This window comes from Artibeus jamaicensis, unplaced genomic scaffold (genome assembly GCF_021234435.1).
Source record: "Artibeus jamaicensis isolate MK-2021 breed Jamaican fruit bat unplaced genomic scaffold, CSHL_Jam_final scaffold_847, whole genome shotgun sequence".
Classification (NCBI taxonomy): domain Eukaryota; kingdom Metazoa; phylum Chordata; class Mammalia; order Chiroptera; family Phyllostomidae; genus Artibeus; species Artibeus jamaicensis.
Window position 1 is genome coordinate 13,811,397 of NW_026522057.1, and position 20,285 is coordinate 13,831,681.

Sequence of the window (20,285 nt, forward strand, 5' to 3'; positions counted from 1 at the left end):
GGCTTTTGTGGTATGGACACTTTAACTCAAGTTGTGTTTCCCCTGCTACCCCCTCCCCCAAGCAACTCGAGCACAGAACTTAAAACTTGATGCAGATTTCTAGCACAGACTCAGACTCTTAAGGAAGGAGGGTCCTGGGTATTTGAGATGACATGTGGGCTTCCTGATTTGTTGAGTTTCCAGGCTGAAATGGCTCACTACATCATGTGAAGGCAGCAGTGTCGCAGTAATCATAATCTCAGGAAACTTTATTAAATTTTTTTTATAAAAGGTTTTATGTATAGAGAGGGCAAGGGAGGGAGAGGGAAACAATGTACAATCCGTTGCGTCACATTCCCCGAAGGATGGACTTAGGTTTGCAGGGCAGAGTTCAATCCACCGGCCAGGGCTTATTAAAATCTTCTAAAACATTTCCAAAAAAGTTAAAGGAGTCTCTCTTCCCTTATACAGTCCATTCTGGCTGTGCTTTGTCCTAGCTACATCATGGCAGGGATCTCCGAAGACACTGTGTCCAGGGGCTGCCAGTGACAATCCATTAATGCGTCGTACAGCTCCTCACTCTGCTCCATGAATTCCTTGTTGGCCTCGGTCACATCCAGCTGTGGCATGGGGTCTGGAACAGAAATGAGGATGCATTTAGGGAGTATCAGGGGAAAAGCACTCAGCAGCCACCAGACCTCAAGATACTTGGGTTCAGTCCCTATCCAGGACTTCCTGGCTGATAAAAGTGCCTTGCAAGGTTCCTGTGAGGGTGAAAATAGGATAATAAAATGTGTAGTTAAGTTAGTACTCAAATAATGGCAACTGTTAATCTACATCTATACCTAGCCATCACGTGCCCTGGATTTTCTGGTGTGCTTATATTAATTTCGAGCTTGGAAAACCTGACTGAAATCACTAAACCCAAATCACTATTACTAAGAGTATTACATAGCACTGCCTTGCCTGGTGTTGGGCATTGTCCCGAAAACTGAAAGATCAGAGGTTGATTCCCAACTCCGTCAGGATACATGCATAGGTTGTGGGCCAGGTTCCTAGTTAGGGGTGTGTGAGAGGCAACCAATTGATGTTTCTCCCTCCTCTCTTTAGAAATGAAATTAATTAAATCTTTAGAAAAGGAAGGAGATGTTTCTCCCTCCTCTCTTTAGAAATGAAATTTTTTTTTTTAAGATTTTATTTATTTATCTTTTAGAGGGAAAGGGAAGGAGAGAGGGAGAGAAACATCAATGTATGGTTGCTTTTTGTGCGTCCCCTGCTGGGAATTGGCCTGCAGGGAACTGGCCTGCAACCCAGGAATGTGCCCTGACTGGGAATCGAACCGCAGTTGTCTGGTTTGCAGGCCCGTGCTCAATCCACTGAGCTACACCAGCCAGGGCCTAGAAATGAAATTTTTAAAGAAAGACAAATACATAACACTGAAAATGAACCTCGGCTGCACACAATTTGAATCTCAAATTGATGAACGTTGAATGAAAGAAGACACTATAGTCAGAATGACTATTATATAAAGGCCAAACACAGGCAAAAGTAAATCACATCGTTTAGGCATACACACACATCTAAGTGATAAAAGCTATAAAGAGAAGGAAGAGGGACTTCTGCCAAGACGAAGGCGTAGGTGGAAACACTTTGCGTCCTCACACAATTAAATCCTCTAAAAACAACAAAGTATCAACAACAATAAACACAACCAAACCACACAGAAAATCGAACAATACAGAGTCCAAAAACAATGAACCACTCAGCTAAACTGGTGAGAGTCCCAAAGAAGTTGGACCCTGGGAGGAACACAACAAGGCACATCATAATTACATTAGCCAAGATGAAAATGAAGGAGAGAATCCTAGAAGCAGCAAGAGCTAAGGGGACAGTCACCTACAGAGGAGTTCCCATCAGACTGTCAGCTGATTTCTCAAAAGAGACCTTACAGGCAAGAAGGGGCTGGAAAGAAGTATTCCAAGTCATGAAAACCAAAGACCTACAACCAAGATTGCTCTATCCAGCAAAGTTTTCATTTAGAATGGAAGGACAGATACAGTGCTTCTCAGATAAGATCAAATTCAAAGAGTTCATCATCACCAAGCCCTTATTATATGAAATGTTAAAGGGACTTACCTAAGAAAAAGAAGATAAAAAAGATGAACAGTGAAAGGACAGCAAACTCACAGTTATTAACAACCACACCTAAAACAAAAGCGAATTAAGAGGACAGCTAGATCAGGAGCCGAACCATAGAAATGAAGATCACATGGAGGGTTAGCAACAGGGGGGTGGGAGAAGGAGAAGGGGGGAGAAGGTACAGAAAATAAGAATAGACAGTAGATAGAAAATAGAAAGGGGAAGGGTAAGAATGGTACGGGAAATATAGAATCTAAGGAACTTGAGACGTCTTCATGAACTAAAGGGGGGGAATGGTGGGGGAAGGGGGGGAGGGGAACGGGGGGGGGGGATAGAACAAATGTAATGGCATAATCAATAAAATAAAAATATATATATTAAAAAAAAGATGCCCTGGCAGGTGTAGCTCAGTGGATTGAGCGCGGGCCTGCGAACCACATGATCGCGGTTCGATCCCCAGTGAGGGCACATGCCTGGGTTGCGGGCCAGTTCCCAGCAGGGGACTCACAAGAGGCAACCATACATTGATGTTTCTCTCCTCTCCTTCCCTTCCTCTCTAAAGATAAATAAGTAAAATCAAGAAAATATTTAAAAAACGAGAAGGAAGAAAATGGTTGCCACAAGAAGTTGTGATTAGAAATTAATTCTGATTTTATGACAGCTACACTTACTTAAAACTTAATATCTATTTAGAAACATGCTGAAAAGAACTTGTTTTCCATAATTTTGCAAACCTTAGAGAATAGTTTAAGTATTAATATCACATTAAAAATTATTTGTTTGGCCCTGGCTGGTGTGCCTCAGTGGACTGAGCGCCAGCCAGTTCTATCCCCAGTCGGTGCACATGCCTGGGTTGTGGGCCGAGCTCATGTTGAGGGGCATGCAAGAGTCAACCACACACTGATGTTTCTCTCCCTCTCTCTCCCTCCTTTTCCCTCTGTCTAAAAAATAAATAAAATATTTAAAAATATCATTTGTTTGTACATTAGCAATTCCTTTTTTCTTTGTTAGATTCAATATAATTACACTAAATCCTTTTAATAAAAAAATTAACAGCTATTACTATGCAGCAAGATTGGGGTGGTTTTCAGTTATTTCATAATGCTTTACTAATTTTCTAAAATTTCAATCATAACTATTACTGGAAAATGAGAAACATGCAATTTTAAATAGAAAAAAAAATGAAATAAAAAGTGATTTTTACAAACTGTCAAATGCAAGGCAACAGTATTTTTTGCCAAAGACCTACATCCCAGGGTAGAATGCCATTCATCTAGGGAGTGACCGGCTACCTCCCTCCCCTATGAGCTGCTCTCCCCTGGGATCTCTGGGACCTGCCCTCACACCTCTGATCGACACACACACACTTCTTACTGTAATCACGCAGTGACTCTCTCATTAGAATGTAAGTTCCCGCAGCCCTGGCCTGGCAGCTCAGCTGGTTAGAGTATCGTCCCAGTGCATCAAGGTTGCAGATTCAATCCCCGGTCAGGGCACATACAAGAATCAACCACATGAGTGCATAAATGAATGCAACAAATCAATGTTTCTCTCAAAAAAATTTTTTTTTAAAAGTTAAGTTTCAGCCCTGGCTGGTGTAGCTCAGTGGATGGAGTGCAGGCTTATAAACCAAAGGATCGAGGTTCAATTCCCAGTCAGGGCACATGCCTGGGTTGCAGGCCAGTTCCCAGCAGGGGACCCACGAGAGGCAACCATACATAAATGTTTTTCTCCCTTTCTCCTTCCCTTCTTCACTAAAGATAAATAAATAAAATCTTTTTTTTTTAAAAGATTTTATTTATTTATCTTTTAGAGGGAAAGGGAAGGAGAGAGGGAGAGAAACATCAATGTATGGTTGCTTTTCGTGCGTCCCCTGCTGGGAACTGGCCTGCAGGGAACTGGCCTGCAACCCAGGCATGTGCCCTGACTGGGAATCGAACCGCGATTGTCTGCTTAAATAAAATCTTAAAAAAAAAAAAGTTAAGTTTCTCCAGGCAGAATTCACCATGCATTCCTTCAGCATCTAGCTGAACGCACATGCCAGACCCAAAGCGACCACTGCATAACAGCAGACAGAGGGAACAAGCGATGGGCTCCTTTCTTACCTTCCAATGCATCATCTCCAACTTCTTCATATGTCTGTCAAAAGACCAGAGAGGTGGGTGAGAAGGACGGTGAAATCCTGGCCCACAACCAGGATGGCCTACTTTTAACGAAAGGAACTAGGTTCCTCCACCTTTCCCCATTTTTTTCTGAAGCCCGACATCCTGTCCTTATCAGTCCCACTGGAGAATAAGCCACGTCTCTCTGAAGGATGACGTCACCCAAGGAGGCAGACTTGCCAAGTTGCGGTTACCTGCATGGTGCTCTGTGTGTAGCCATACTGGGGATAGCTGTAGCTGTAGCTGCCTGTGTTCTGGTCATAGCCCCACTGGGCATAGTAGTTCTGGTACTGCTGGTAATACTGGTTGTAGCTGTAGCTGTACATCTGACTATATTCCACTGGTTTCACACGACTCCTTAAATGAAGAAAAGAACCAAAAATAAATAGATGTGAGCAAACATCTCCATAACACTTATTAATCGAACAGGCTGTTTGTTCCAAGTGCTTTACACTGATTATAACTTCATTTAATCCCCACAACAATCTTGTGCACTAAATACACATTAACCTATTTTACAGATGAGAAAACTGAGGTGCAGACAAGTTCCATAGGAGTTGCACCAAGTACTCTTCACGTGTGGTCTCCTGTGTTAAGTCCTGCACAACCCTATGACAGAGCGATTATGCATTATTCCCAACCTCAGATGAGAATGCTGAGTCTCCAAAAGGTGATTTACCAAAGACCACACCCTGGACTGGAGCCAGATGTAACTCTAAAGCTCATACCCCTGACACTGCACCACCACCTACAGCGCCGGCCCCATAGACAGAAGACACGTTTGCAGTCTCCTACGTCCTGCACTTGCCCATCAGGGCTGAGGCCCAGGGTCAGTTGAAAGTTTTCTTACCCTGACTGCAAATCTGTCCCAACTATTAACCAAAGACAATGTTGGGTCTGTGAAGGAGCCACTGCTCTCAAAAACACAGAGAACAGCATAAATGAGTAGGGTTTCAAAACTGGCCTGGGGTATGACGAGCAGTCCCAGCTGACAGGAATCAAAGAACATAAGACACGACAACGCTCCTTCTAGTCATTGCACTCCACAGGCCAGGGTCCAGCGTAAGGGCACACCAACCACGTGCAGCTGGTTTATAAGGAGAATTGTAAGTCACACAGTTGGGACGCAGGATGTCATAACTGGCGGTACATTCTCTCTCCCAGTGAAACCAAAGAGGAAACAAAGCCAGAAGCAGATTTCCATGAACTTCCACAGACACCCCCATCACAGGCAAAAATGCTCCAAGTCCGAAAGCTCTTCTGAAGTTCCTCGCGGGTACAATGTCTGCTTGGTGAGCAGGGGAAGCAGCCACACTCCACATCCGATTGCCTCCTGACAGGGTGGATCGATGCTGTACAACGGCAGAGGCTCCCTCTTCCCGCCCCGCGCCACGCTGAAAACTGACGGGACTGGCCTCTGCCAGCCCCCTGCCATGCACGCTTCCGAGGATGTGCACCCTGCTCCGGCCCCGCTCGGCTCTCCCAGCCTCGTTCTCAGAGGGAACTCTCACCTCCCTCAGCTCCTGGCGCCTGGAGAGCACCTCCCCAGAAACAGGCACCAAAGGCTGATGATAGTCTAGGAAGAACTTGTAGATGTAACAATATAACCTCTCTGTGGAAAGGACTTTGTCAGAATATACAACAGAAAGACTTACCTGCAGCTGTTAAAAATATTCTAATAAGAGGCGGGAACTTCCAGCCAAGATGGAGGCATAGGTAGACACATTGTGCCTCCTCACACAATCAAAATAAGGACAAGAACAATTTAGAAACAAGAAAACAACTAGTACTGATAGAAAACTGAACTGTATGGAAGTCCGACAACCAAGCAGTCAAAGAAGAAACATTCACAAAGACCAGTAGGCAGGGTGGAGTCTGCGACCAAGCGGCAGTGGGCGGACCCAGCAAGGCGGCGCATTGTGAACGGGATTGGCTGGCAAGGCGGCTGGCGAACTGGGCGGTCCCACATTCCCAGGCAGATACACCAGGTGAACCGAGCGAGATAGACTGTGCAACCCAGGGTCCCAGCGCTGGGAAATAAAGCCTCAAAAAAAACTTACTGAAAACACCTGTGGGGGTTGAGGTGCTGGGAGAAACTCCCAGCCTCACAGGAGAGTTCATTGGAGAGACCCACTGGGTCCTAGAACATGCACAAGTCCACCCACCTGGAACCAGAAAGGCCCAGTTTGCTTGGAGGAAGTGGGGAATTGACTGAAATCCGACAGAGTTGAGCAAGCAGCACTGTTCCCTCTCAGACCCCGCCCACCCAGTGTCACAACCCAGCGACTGGGTTGCCCCACCCCGGTGAATATCTAAGGCTCCGCCCCTCACTATGTAACAAGCTCGTCAAGACAAAAAAAAAAAGGTCCAAACGAAGATCAGATCAAAGCTCCAGAAACAATACAACTAATCGACAAAGAGCCAACCTACCAGATACACAGTTCAAAACACTGGTAATCAGGATGCTCACAGAACTGGTTGATTTTAGTCACAAATTAGATGAACAAATGAAGGCTACACTAAGTGAAATGAAGGGAGATGCACACGGAACCAACAGTGATTGGAAGGAAACTGGGATTCAAATCAATGGAGTGGACCAGAGGGAAAAAAGAAACAACCAAACAGAAAAGAAGGAAGAAACAAGAATTCAAAAAAATGAGAGGCTTAGGAACCTCCAGGACCTCTTTAAACGTTCCAACACCCAAATTATGGGAGTACCAGAAGGAGAAGAGGAAGAGTAACAAGTAGAAAACTTATTTGAACAAATAATAAGAGAACTTCCCCCATCTGGCAAAGGAAATAGACTTTCAGGAAATCCAGGAAGTTCAGAGTCCCAAAGAAATTCGACCCAAGGAGGAACACACCAAGGCACATCATAATTACATTAGCCAAGATTAAAATGAAGGTGAGAATCCTAGAAGCAGCAAGAGATAAGGAGACAGTTACCTACACAGGAATTCCCATCAGACTGCCAGCTGATTTCTCAAAAGACACCTTACAGGCAAGAAGGGGCTGGAAAGAAGTAATCCAAGCAATGAAAGAGAAGGACCTACATCCAAGATTGCTCTATCCAGCAAAGCTTTCATTTAGAATAAAAGGGCAGATAAAGTGCTTCTCTGATAAGGCCAAGTTAAAGGAGTTCAAGCCCCGGCTGGTGTAGCTCAGTGAATTGAGCACAGGCCTGTGAAGCAAAGGGTTGCCGGCCTGATTCCCGGTCAGGGCACATGCCTGGGTTGCATGCCAGTTCCCAGCAGGGGACTCATGACAGGCAACCATACACTGGTATTTCTTTCCTTCTCTCTTTCCCTTCCCCTCTAAAGATAAATAAATAAAATATTTAAAAAACAATAAAATAAAGGAGTTCATCATCACCAAGCCCTTATTTTATGAAATGTTAAAGGGACTTATCTAAGAAAAAGAAGATAAAAAACACGTACAGTAAATGACAGCAAACTCACAATTATTTACCACACCTAAAACAAAAACAAAAACAAATGAAGCAAACAATAGAACAGGAGCACAACCACAGAAATGGAGATCACACGGAGGGTTAGTTAATAGGGGAGTAGGAGGAGGAGAGAACAGGGAAAAGATACAGAGAATAAGTAGCACAGATGGTAGGTAGAAAATAGACAAGGGGAGGGTAAGAATAGTATGGGAAATGTAGAAGCTAAAGAACTTATAAGTATGATAAACATGAACTAAAGCGGGAGAATATGGGTGGGAAAGGGTGCAGGGTGGACGGGAGTGAAGGAGGGAAAATGGGACAACTGTAATAGCATAATCAATAAACTACGTTAAAAAATATAATTGTGCAACTATATGGAAAAGTGTGTATACTGAGTAAACTGGAGGGGAAAGACCATGGTTATTGTAAAATGAATAAAGAAATAAATCTAGCCCTGACTGGTGTGGCTAAGTGGATTGAGTGCCAGCCTGCAAACCGAAAGGTCACCAGTTCAAATTCCTAGTCAAGGAACATGCCTGGGTTGCAGGCCATGTCCCCAGCTGGAGGTATGCGAGGCAACCAACCGATGAATCTCTTGCACATCAGTGTTTCCCTCCCTCTCTTTCTCCTTCCTAAATAAATAAAGTAAAAAAACTAAAACTAAATAAATAAAGTAAAAAAAAAAAAAAAGCAGCTTACGGCATGCAAACTCAGCCACATATAGTGTGTGTATGTATATGTATATATCATTAATAGCTATGGAGAAGCCTGGAAACAAAATTATAATTAGTCATTTTAGGCTAATGAGGAAATCTCTTTAAAATAGTTTCTTTAATATCATATACATCATATATATGTATTTATAATAGAATAAAAATAATATATATTAATACGGTGAGAAAAATAATACTTTGGTGCAGGGAATCAGGCTGATCTTCCATGTATTAAAAACAGTTAAACCATAAAGAACCTCCAAATCTTTTGTTGCTTTAAAAAACATGGCCATTTGGAAGTTCTGCCCTCAGAATGCAGATGATCTTCTACTCCTGGCACAGAGTTTCTCAGTGTGGACGTTACTGACTTTGGTGCAGGCGGGTGAGCAGGTCCGTCTGCCCGGCTGTCCTGTGCATCACAGGATGTCTAGCAGCATCTCTGGCATCTACTCATCAGATGCCAGGAGCTCCTCCCCTACCCCAAGTTATAACAACCAAAACTGTCTCCAGATGTTGCCAAGGGCCCCTGCTGGACAAAAATCATCCCTAGTTGAGAACTACTGCTTTGGCCAAAGGGCAGGGGATTCTATGGAGAGAAAAGTGGTCTTATGTCCGAGCAAGATACCTGCTTGGAGTTACCTGCCTGGCATAACAGGTACATTAGTGATGTACATACTCTCCTGTGGAGTGTTTGGATCAGTAATTCTTAGCCATCCCCACAGCATGGAACATTCACAGGCTCACAGCATTAAATTATACAAATATGGCTAAAGTTGAGTGTTTTTTTTCCTTCTGCTCAATTCTTACTAACTCTGGATAAATGTCTAACAGCAGCACTACTGGGTAAAGAGCAGGGGCATCACGTACATGTTGCCAAACTGCTTTTCCAGCACTGCTATCAGCAATGTCTGAATCTATCTGTCTCCCCCGGTTACAGCTCTGTCCCCAACCATAAGCTTCTGGAGGGGATGGGTTCACCTCTAATACCCAGCAAACAGCCTGGCCAATATCAGGCTTTCTGTATTTGTGAGCTGAACTGAATCTCTCTGCAGCCTTCCATCCAGCACTCTGGTGGACACTTGATTATCAACAAACAGGTGAGGAGTGTCCAGGTCGGGGGTCAGGGGACCCTCTACCTTCCCTGCCGGCGCAGGACTCACGCTTTAGGGATTGCCACACTCAGCCGCACTGGTTTAGACCCCAGTCCTACTGCTCCCTGGCACTCTGTCAGGGCTCGCTTCTGTTCCAGTTCGTCTGTGAACTTCACAAAACCATAGCCCCTGCAGGAAAAAAACCGAACAAAAATACACCACGCTGTATAGATCACAAATGGGATAGAGGTGAAGTCTAAGAATGGGACAGGGACTGAAAGGGACAGAAAGAGTTCATGAAGCTATGTGGGCAGGCATGCCGCAGAGCAATGCAAGGTTCCAGCACCGGAGGATCCTGAGAGCTGTAGGACCTGCCCCTCTCAGCTCACCATTCTCTACACACCTTCAATGACAGGGCTTCTGCCCAAATTGTAGCTTCCCCTGAATCTACTAGAAAATATTATTATAGTTATGGCAACAGCAGTAGCAATGAGTTGTAAAAAGGTCCTTCAGCAAATATTTACTGAGCCTGCCTGTAGGCCAGGTACTGTGCTGGGCACTGGAACTCAGCATCGTAAGCAGATAAGGTTCTTGATCTCCTGAAGCCATAATCTACTTGGGGGGGGCGGGTAATGAATGGTAACTAACATTTAATGAACATTTCTCATTTCCCAAACACTGTGCTGAGCACTTCCTCCAGGGTTATCTCACTGAATGGTCCCACAATTTCAAGTAGTATCCCCATTTTACTAAAGAGGGAACCAAAGTTCAGAGAGGTTTACTAATTTGCCCAAAGTCATAGTAGAAGCAGGATTGAGATCCAGGTCGGTCAGACTCCCAAAGAACGAGCTGTTTGAGGTTTTTCCACTTTTGAAGTAACAACAATAAATAAAATAGCAAACATCTATAAAGCATTTCCCCTTGCTTTATTTATATTACATCATTTAACCCCTACGTAGCCCCCGTGACCAAATACTTTCGAGGATGAGGAAACAGGGTCGGAGGTTCAGTAACTTGTCTCCTGCACTATCCCTGGCCAGTACTGCAGCCCGCATTCAACCCGTGCGGTTTGGCTCCAGGACCTGTGCTCTTAACTACCACGCTGCATGGCCTATCTGTACCACCTCACTCTATGAAGAAAATGCTGAAACTAACAGGGTGGGCATCAATAACAGGTAAGGCCTTACTTAGACACGCCTGTCTGGTCCAAAACCACCTTGCCTCCCCGACAGGAGGGGTAGACTTTGACGAAGAATTCATACAGCATGCCATCATCCACATCTGGGGTCAGGTCCCCCACAAAGAGGGAGTACTCAGGGCTGAGAGGAAAGAATAAGATTCAGAGACAGGACCTTCGTTCTGATGAGCTCTTTGGCCCATTCTAGGGAAACTTTATCTGGGCCTTCTTGGGGAATGACACATCCGAAGGGTCCTTAACCAGGTCCCAATCTGTTTCCTTTGGCAGTCCTGGCGGAAGAGGTGTGGAAGCAGTCCCCTGATCCCCCCAAGTCCTTCATCCACTGCACAAGGCCTGCCTGACTTCAAGGATTACATGAGAGCAGATGGGGGTCGAGGTCAAAGGTACTCAAAACATAAAACTAGATGTTCTGTGGTCACTGCATATTTGTAATTTAATTGGTGAAAGACAGAGAGAGAATGAGAACTGGATTTTATCTACAGAAGACCTACAACATGGCTAAAATGCAATCCCCAACATTTTGGGACAGGGGTCATCAAGCTTTCTCTGTGAAGGGCCAGGGTACCTATGGTCTCTGCCATTTTTTCTTTGTTTTCATAATCCTTTAAAAATGTGGAAACCATTTTGAGTTTACAGGGATACGAAGCAGGCCAGTTTGCCAACCCTTTTTCTAAAACAATCCTTTAAAATTTTTTATTTAATAAAAAAAGGACGAGCAAATTCATTTTTCTTATTTCAAGCATAATACACACTCCTTGTATACAATCAGAATACACAAAAGGACAAGGAAAAATGAAATCACCAATAACTCAACCACTCAAAGGTAATCGGACACTTTTCTTCCTGTCTTCTTCTTTTGAATTTACAAAAGCTGGCTATGATTTGTTTTGTTTCTAGCATTTTTTCACTTTTAACAGCCAGCATCTTGACATGTCACTATTCTGCTGCAGCATGACTTATTACTGGAATCATCACACTCCTATTAATCAACATACTGCAATTTAAACCACTTCCCTATTATTAGATTATTTGGTTTCCCCCCCAATTTTGCCCACTATATACAATCTTTCAATTAACACCTTCGAGGCAAATCTTGTATACATCATTAATAAATTCTGAAAAGCAGAATTATGGGGTCAATGGGTATACATCTTTCTAAAGCTTTTAATACATTGGTTTAAAGTTTTCAAAAGCAACTTGAAATGCTGAATCAAACTACCAGTATATTGCTACACGTTGATTGCTATGGAATAAAGCCTCAACGCTGTGGGGAGCAACCGGGTGGAAGGCTAGAAAGAGACCCAATGCAGAGAAGTCACGGGCCTCGCCACAAAGCACAATGGGAAGCCCCACCGGTGGGGAGTGGGATGGTGTTGTCCCTCAGGTAGGAGGCAAAGTGAGCCAAGCTCCACTCCCTACCCTCCGTTGGGTGGTGGCCTGCACAGGGATGCATCCTGTTTCTATCTAGACATTTCCTGGGGCTTGAAGCTATCTTGGGGCTACTCTGTACTTACCTGTTATCTGGTTGTTTCCCATAAGTGGCATAATTCAGTTTAAAACGTTTTGCCTGGAAATTTAAAAACAAGCAAACTAAACCAGAGAAAGGTGTTTTAAGGGTCAAACAATATTTGAAAAGAACTGAAATAAATTACCTTGGCCAAAACATCTCCCCCTCTCTAAGCCTCAGCTCTTTCTCCTGTATAAAGTGAGGGGGTTGCACAGATGACCGCTAAGGGCACTGCCAGCTCCATGGTTCTATGGCCCAGGGGCGCCAGCCTGGTGCCGCTGTAAGCTAAGTAACTGTGGGAAGAGCAGAATGTAACTCTCTTGAAATGTGTCCTCACTACTGCCAGCCTGTTCCACTTTCTCAATGGGACAAGAGGTGCAGTTTCATCTTCCATTAAGGGAGGTGGCAGGTCAGAGTGGAAAGGGCATGGATTTCAGGGTCAACCAATCTTCGGTTTGCATCCTGGTTTTGCCACTTACTACCTGTTTTGCTTTGGATGGTTATTCCACTTCCCTAAGCTTCATTTTCCCCGTCTGTCGAAGACAACAATGCCTACTCGACAGGGTTGTTATAGAATTAAATAAAATTATATAATCCTCATAGGGTAGCTCAGTTGGTTAGAGCATTGTCCCCATAAAAAATAATATAAATATATAGCAGGGATTCAATAAATGATAGTTATTGATAACAATAAAAATGGCAACATCATCATTATCTAAGTGTCCTTACAGGTGTGGCTCCTGGGAGGGGTTTCCCATTAATTTTATGCAAACACTTCTCAGCTGTGGCCAAATCTGCGAATTCTACAAAACAGTAGCCAGCTGGGATCCTGGAAAGCAAGAAAACAGAGAAAGAGAAGAGAATGGTTTAAGATGTGGTTCCCAGATGAGAGTCTTGACCTGACGGGAGGGAAATATGTTTTTCTAATCAGAGCTCACACTGTTGGGTTTTTTAAAAATATTTTTCACATTTATTTTTAGAGAGAGGGGAAGGGAGGGAGAAAGAGAGGGAGAGAAACATCAATGTGTGGTTGCTTCTCACATGGCCCCCACTGGGGAACTGGCCCACAACCCAGGCATGTGCCCTGACTGGGAATTGAACCAGTGACCCTTTGGTTCACAGCCTGCGTTCAGTCCACTGAGCTACACCAGTCAGGGCCAGGGCTCGTACTGTTTTTGTTCCCCAACAAATTCCAGTTCAGAACTAACTTACAAATGTAAGACTGTCACCCTGGCTGGTGTGGCTCAGCGGATTAAGTGTCAGCCTGCGAACCAAAGAGTCAATGGTTTGATTCCCAGTCAGGGCACATGCCTGGGTTACAGGCCAGATCCCCAGTACGGAATATGTCAGAGGCAACCACACACTGACTCCCTTTCTTTCTCCCTTCCTTCCCCTCTCTCTAAAAATAAATAAAACCTTACAAATAAATAAATTTTTTTAAATTGAAATGTAGACCGGCCATTCTGTGGTATACCACTGACAATTTTGTCACTGTGACATGAGTGCTGTGGTTAAGTGAGAGCATGCCCAGTTTTGGGCAATATAGGCTTAAGTATTTAAAAGTGAAGGGTCACAATGCCTGTAACGGACTTTCATGTGGTTCAGAAAAAAAAATCACCTACCTACCTGTATCTATCCTCCTACAGATAGACTTAGGTAAATAGGGAAAATATGAAAATATGTTAACAACTGTTGAAATTAGGCGGTGGACATGACTGTTCATTGTACTATTCTTTGTAATTCTGTTTTAAATTTTTCATCTTTAAGCTTTTTTTCAATCACCTCCACAGGCCAGGCTGATACAGAGTTGGAGAACATGGCTCCTGCCCTCAGGAAACGTCCAGTCTAGTTAGACAGACCAAGTAAACCCACGGACCTTACCTACTGGGGCACATCTGGGAGATTTCCGGTGTCCTAACTTTGACAGCATCACAAGAGACATGAGGAGGAGGATCCGGCTATATCCTCTGACATCCCTTCATACTCTGAGATACTGAAGACTGTGAACTTCCTTAACACCAACCTTAAAGCTCTTACTAGTGAAACAATCCAAACTTTTCTGGATATGCTACTTTGGATCTTCAGTTCAACAACCATATAGACACAAAACCAAGAGGGTATGGGCAAGGGCAGTACCTGCGCCCAAGGGTCATGGAGCAGTCTGTGAGCTCCATAAATGTTACTGATGTTAAGAACAGTGGTGAGCCAGATCTGTCTTGTGGGTGCTGGAAGCTCAGGGCTCACAGACGTAAAGACCGCCGCCTGTACGGGCGCTCACTCCCTGTGGGCCAGGCACTGCGTCAGCCACTTCGCACGCACCATCTCATCTCACCCTCGAGTAGCTCCAGGAGGAGGAAAGCTGAAAACATCATACCCACTTAGACGAGAGGACTGACAGCTAGCAGGGTTATACAATATGCCTTAAAGCACCCAGCGGATATGCGCCAAAGGTTGCATTTGAATTCAGGATAGTGTGATACACCCTCTACCTATCTTATTATAAAAAATTCCAAACATAAAAATTGAAATAACTGTATAGCATTCATGTATGCACAATCTACAATGAATATTTTATTATACTATTTTACAATGAATATTTTATTATATTTTCATTGTATATTTTTTTATTCGAAAAAAGTTAACAACTTTTTTTTTAAAAGATTCTATTTATTTATCTTTAGAGGGGAAGGGAAGGAGGGAGGGAGAGAAACATCAAATGTATGGTTGCCTTTCATGCATCCCCTGCTGGGAACTAGCCTGTAGGGAACCAGCCTGCAACCCAGGCATGTGCCCCGACTGGGAATTGAACCGCGATCCTCTGGTTCGCAGACCTGTGCTCAATCCACTGAGCTACACCAGCCAGGGCTATATTTTCGTTATTTATTTTTTAAGATTTTAAACTTATTTTTAGAGAGAGGGGGAAGGAGAAAGAGGAGGAGAGAAACATCCATGTGAGAGAAACATCAATCAGTTACCTCTTGTAAGTGCCCTGAATGGGGACCAAATCTGCACTCAGACAAGTGTCCTGACCAGGAATTGAACTGGCAACTTTTCACTGTGCAGGATGACGCCCAACCATCTAAGCCACGCTGGTCAGGGTATTATATTATCCCACTATCCATTCTTCTACTCACTTATTATCCTTATTTTCTGATACATTTCAAAGTAAACTGCAGATATTGGTATACTTCCCTCAACTACTTTCACATAATTATTATTAACAGAGTTCAATTAGTGTTTCTAGTTTTCTCTTTTGGTTTACATAAAATGAAATGCACAAATCTAAAGAGAGAGAAAAAACTCATGGACACAGGCCCTGGCTGGTGTAGCTCGGTGCACTGAGTGAGTGCCAGCCTGCAAGACAAAGGGTCTCCAGTTCCCAGTCAGGGCACATGCCTGGGGTGCAGGCCTGGTCCCCAGTTGGGGGCACATGAGAGGCAACAACTGATCAATGTATCTCTCATACATTGCTGTTTCTCTCCCTCTCTTTCTCCCTTCCTTCCTCTCTCTCTAAAAGTAAATAAATAAAACCTTTAAAAATCCCCTCATGAACACAGACAATAGTGGCTGAGTGGGGCTGGAGGTGACAGGAGGTAGAGGACGGTATAGGAGGGAATAAATGTTGATGGAAGCTTTACTTGGCGTGAGGTGAACACACAGTACAGTGTGCAGATGATGTGTTGTGGAACTGTGCACCTGAAATCTGTATAATTGTGTTAACCAATGTAACCTGAATAAATTCAATTAAAAAAAAAGAAATGCACAAATCTTCTAGATGCTGAGTTAATTTCTACTCACAGATTAATTTTGTACATTTGACAATTTTAAATGAATGAAACCATACAGTAAGGCTTTCACTAGCATAATGCTTTTGATATTCATTCATGTTGTTAATATTTAAGTAGTTCCTTCTTATTGCTAAATGGTATTCTATTGTATGACTATACCAGCACCTATCATGGATACTGGGCTGCTTGCAGTTTTTGGCCACCAGCACAAAGCTGCTCTGAACATTCTTTTACCAGTCTTTTTGGGGAGATATAGCTTCACCTCTCTTGGTTAAAGACCTAGGACCAAACCTGCCCCTATTGGTTGTACCATTTTATAGTCTCACCAGTGATGAATAACAGATGTGGATGGACCACATCTAACTGCATTTTTTAAATTCTTTCCAGAAAATTTTTTTAATGCTCACCGGAGGACATTTTTTCCATTTGCTTTTTTAGAGGAAGGAAGAAACACTGATGCAAGAGAAGTATTGACTCATTGCCTTCATATGCACTCAGACTAGGGATCCGTGCCAGGACCAGGGATCACATGCATCGGGACAGGGGATGAACCCGCAACCCAGGCATGTGCCCTGAGTGGGAATCAAACCCGCAGCCTTTTGGTTACAGTACGACACTCCAAACACTGAGCCTCACTGGCCAGGGCTCTTTCTGAATTTAAAAAATTGTGGTTAAATATAAAAAACATACAATTTATCATTTTGTCCATTTAAAGTGTACATTTCTGTGGTATTAAGTACAACTTGTACAACCACTGATTGCATTTTTAAATTCTGTTGTAAAAAATTTCTTATTTTTCTTTTGACTAATTGCAATTTTTTTTAAAAGCACAATGCTCTGTTGCATGTTATCTTTTTCTTGGGTCTTATCTTTTCCCCTTATTTTCTCTGGTCTTGGTTTAAAAAAATTTTTTTTTAATATTTATTTTTTAGAGAGAGGGGAAGGGAAAGAGAAAGAGAGAGAGAGAGAAACATCAATGTGTGGTTGCCTCTCATGTATCCCCTACTGGGGACCTGACCTGCAACCCAGGCATGTGCCCTGACTGGGAATCGAACCAGCAACCCTTTGCTTCACAGGTCCATGCTCAGTCCACTGAGCTACACCAGCCAGGGCTGGTCTTGGTTTTTAAATATACATTGATTTATTTTACACAATTCTTTTTTTAAATTGCATCTGTATATATTTTCCCATTACCATTTAGTCCCCTTATTCTCCACTCCCCCCATTTTATACAATTCTTGTAAGCCACTTCAGTCTCTGCTGGATAAAGCAGGATGTTAATGCAATGTGTCTGTAAGTACCATAAGAGACAACAGAGTTTGGTAATCATGGGTAGAAAAGGATAGTTTCAAATCTTATTTCAATAAAGATTAAAATGTGAGGGCTATGTTAGTGCTTAAAACAATGGAAAGCATTCCAGAATAAACTTTCATGCTAGGAGCCCATTATCTGGGGTTTTCTGTCTACAGGAACAGGAAAAACAGTTAGGCCAGCATGATCTACCAGTCAGAAAATCAGTCCCAGGCTCCTGGAGTTCTGAGTACACAAAGCACCCGTCAACCCAACAGTCAGAGTTGATCATACTTCCTATCTCTCATCTGTATGGTCAACCATTTGATGTTTGAGCGAGCTGCTTCAGTAGAGTAACTGACACAGATCAGATGCTCAATAACCACCGTCAAACTGATAAAAGAATCCTCCTGTTTCTAACTAGAACCCTAAAGAAAACTAACCCCCAAAGAGAAAGAGGAAACTGGAGGCAACAGAGCACCACTATCTGAAAATATTCTCTGCATTGTTTTGTTTAACTATTTGTTGTCTCATTCCCCACTAGAATGTAGTAAACTCCATGAGAGGAAAGACTATGTCTGGCTTGTTTCATGGGAATCTAGAACAGGAGTACATAGTAGTGTCTCTAAAAATAAGCTTTTAAATGAATAGCATAAGAGTTAAAGGCACTCATGGCTTTGAGGGAAGCACTGAACTGGAGTCTTGGCTTGTCATCTAATGACTGTGTAACTTTAAGACAATTATTAAGTTTCTCTAATAACAGTACTTCGCACAGTTTTTGTGATTTTAAAAAGTAAGTTAAAAGTGTTTATTACCTAACAGACCATAACCTGTTTATATTTACAGAGCATATACCATATATAGACACTCTTCTAAGTGCTGAATGTGAATTAACTAATTTAATCATCACCATAATTCTATGAGGTAGGTGCTATAATCATTTCCATTCTTTTGTGTTTTTTTTATTTTATTTATTTATCTTTAGAGGGGAAGGGAAGGAAAGAAGGAGAGAAATATCAGTGTATGGTTGCCCCTCATGAATCCCCTGCTGGGAACTAGCCTGTAACCCAGGCATGTGCCCTGACTGGGAATCGAATCGCAATCATGTAGTTCGCAGGTCTGCGCTCAGTTCACTGAGCTAACCAGCCAGGGCCATCATTTCCATTCTTATAGACAAAGTGAACTAGACAGAGAGGTTAAATAACTTACTAAAGGTCACACAGCAGACATAACTTTCAAATACAGGCTGCCTCCAGGATGCATATGCTATACTTCCTCTCAATAAGCCCCCAAATGTCAGCTTTTATAACATAATCACTATTATTAGGGGAGAGGCCCTGATTCTCTGCGATTTTTACATTCGCTTGCAGAATAAGTAAGGGAGAACTGAGAAGGTGGAAGGAGAGAACCGTACCCAGTGAGGCGGTTTCGGATAATTTTGACGCTCATCACGGTCTCCCCCATGGTGGCAAAGGCTCTGGAGATGAAATTCTCATCCATGTAGGGCTCCAGCTGCATAAATACAAAGTCAGAGCGATTCAGGCCAACAGGCAGGCTCCGCTTGTCAGGCTTCAGAGCCCCTTCCCCTAAGCCCTGGGTTGGCCCCACCACTAGGGCTTGGGGTGAGGGGGTGTGGCCAGGTTTTCATCTGCAGAATGATCTGAGTCCTAGCTCCCACTTTCCCAATTCCTTGCATCCCTTCTCTTCAAACTTGCTCCCTTTAGGGAGCCTCTCCTTGGATTTAGGCACCCCACCCCTTCAGTTTTAAAACCACAGAGCCCTTCAAAATCCCTGGGATTCCTCCCATGGTCAGTCCCCAAAGAACCTCCCTTTCCCCTCCATGAACCCAGGAGGGGCGCCAGGGCCCCTCCGCCTCAGACTCAACCCCTACCCGCGGGTGCTGGGACCCGCTTCTGTGTCACCCAAAAGAACTCCCCTTCCCATTCACTTTCATCTTTTTGGAATTGGAGGACGCCCATCCCTTCACACCTTCCCTCCCTGCTGACACTAGGATTCCTCCGGTCGGACCCGGACCGCCCCTCTCACTCACGTCGCCCATCCACAGGCTGGCCGCCATGTCCGCAGCCGGACCTGGATTTAGCGGGCTGCGCCGCGCTGGCGCGCGTTCTCCGGCCCGGGACGCCCAAGGAGCATGCGCCTACGACGCCTTCTGCGCACGCTCCGAAACTCGGCGCCCAGGGCAGCGCCAGCTGCGGCGACTCCGGGTTTTTCCGGCGACTGGGCTACTGGGCGGGAAGCAGGGCTTCCGGATCCCTGCGGGTGAATTCCGATCAGACCCCGCGGCACGGTGCCTCGGTAACTGGCTTTCTCAGGTTTCTTTCTGACTTTATGTATTTAAGCACACATGCGTACCTACATCACAAAAGTAATGTATGCTCATTGAAAAAGCTTGCCAATATAGGCATTTTTAAAAGATGAAAGGTCCCCTTTGGGAGCCTGGATGATCCCGTTCCACTGAGGAAGGCCTGTCAGCCACCCAGTTCGCAAGATAGATTTTGTTCCAGCTGGAACGGGTTTCCTGTGCACAGTCCTGCTGGGGCATGGGATGGTTAGAGGGAGTGTAAATTGGGGCAACCCTGCCATCTCAACCAGCCCGTCCCCAAGTCTTGTCACTCTACGTTTTTGTGCCCCACCTGCCTCAAAACAGTGACACGCCCATAGAAGGCCCTCGGTTTTGACAGTATCCCAGGCCATCGCCTCACTTTAGTGCCCATTTCTCAGAGTGGAACGTTTCTGTTGGTGATGATTGTCGTCTCTAACAGTGAAGCCACCCCAAATGCTTAAGGATCCCTTTCTGGGGCTCATTCCCACTGAAGCTCTTATATAACCTAAGATTAGGGTGTTGGGCCCCTAAGTAAATCACTCAATTCATTTGAAAACTTGAGATTCAACCACGAGTTGCCAAATTTCCAGCTTGACCCTATTCACCCCAATAGTAGTGTAGTGGTT

General features: G+C 44.0%; 1 protein-coding gene across 4 annotated transcripts; it reads right to left on the reverse strand.

Annotated features, from left to right (window-relative positions):
• Positions 1-229: 229 nt before the first annotated feature.
• Positions 230-19,473, reverse strand: TRNAU1AP (tRNA selenocysteine 1 associated protein 1). 4 transcript variants are annotated; one of them, XM_037149501.2, is made up of 9 exons: positions 19,305-19,390; positions 18,730-18,827; positions 12,967-13,066; positions 12,245-12,297; positions 10,720-10,851; positions 9,602-9,721; positions 4,475-4,637; positions 4,224-4,257; positions 230-613 (listed from the first exon to the last, which is right to left on the reverse strand). In XM_037149501.2, the coding sequence occupies exons 2-9, from the start codon at positions 18,813-18,815 to the stop codon at positions 477-479; spliced, it is 825 nt and encodes a 274-aa protein (XP_037005396.1). In that variant the 5' UTR covers positions 18,816-18,827; positions 19,305-19,390; the 3' UTR covers positions 230-476. The 4 variants fall into 4 exon arrangements, with proteins under 4 accessions (XP_037005396.1, XP_037005397.1, XP_053516483.1 ...); XM_037149500.2 differs by having other exon boundaries at positions 231-613; positions 19,366-19,473; XM_037149502.2 differs by lacking the exon at positions 9,602-9,721 and having other exon boundaries at positions 19,366-19,473.
• Positions 19,474-20,285: the final 812 nt, after the last annotated feature.

Excerpts from the sequence above, each read along its gene's own strand:
- TRNAU1AP (XM_037149500.2), bottom strand. The coding sequence starts at position 19,392 with ATGGCGGCCAGCCTGTGGATGGGCGAC. Across the intron at positions 13,067-18,729 it reads ATCCGAAACCGCCTCACTGG|GATCCCAGCTGGCTACTGTT; the intron begins GTACGGTTCTCT and ends CTTGCTTTCCAG. Across the intron at positions 4,258-4,474 it reads ACACACAGAGCACCATGCAG|ACATATGAAGAAGTTGGAGA; the intron begins GTAACCGCAACT and ends GTCTTTTGACAG.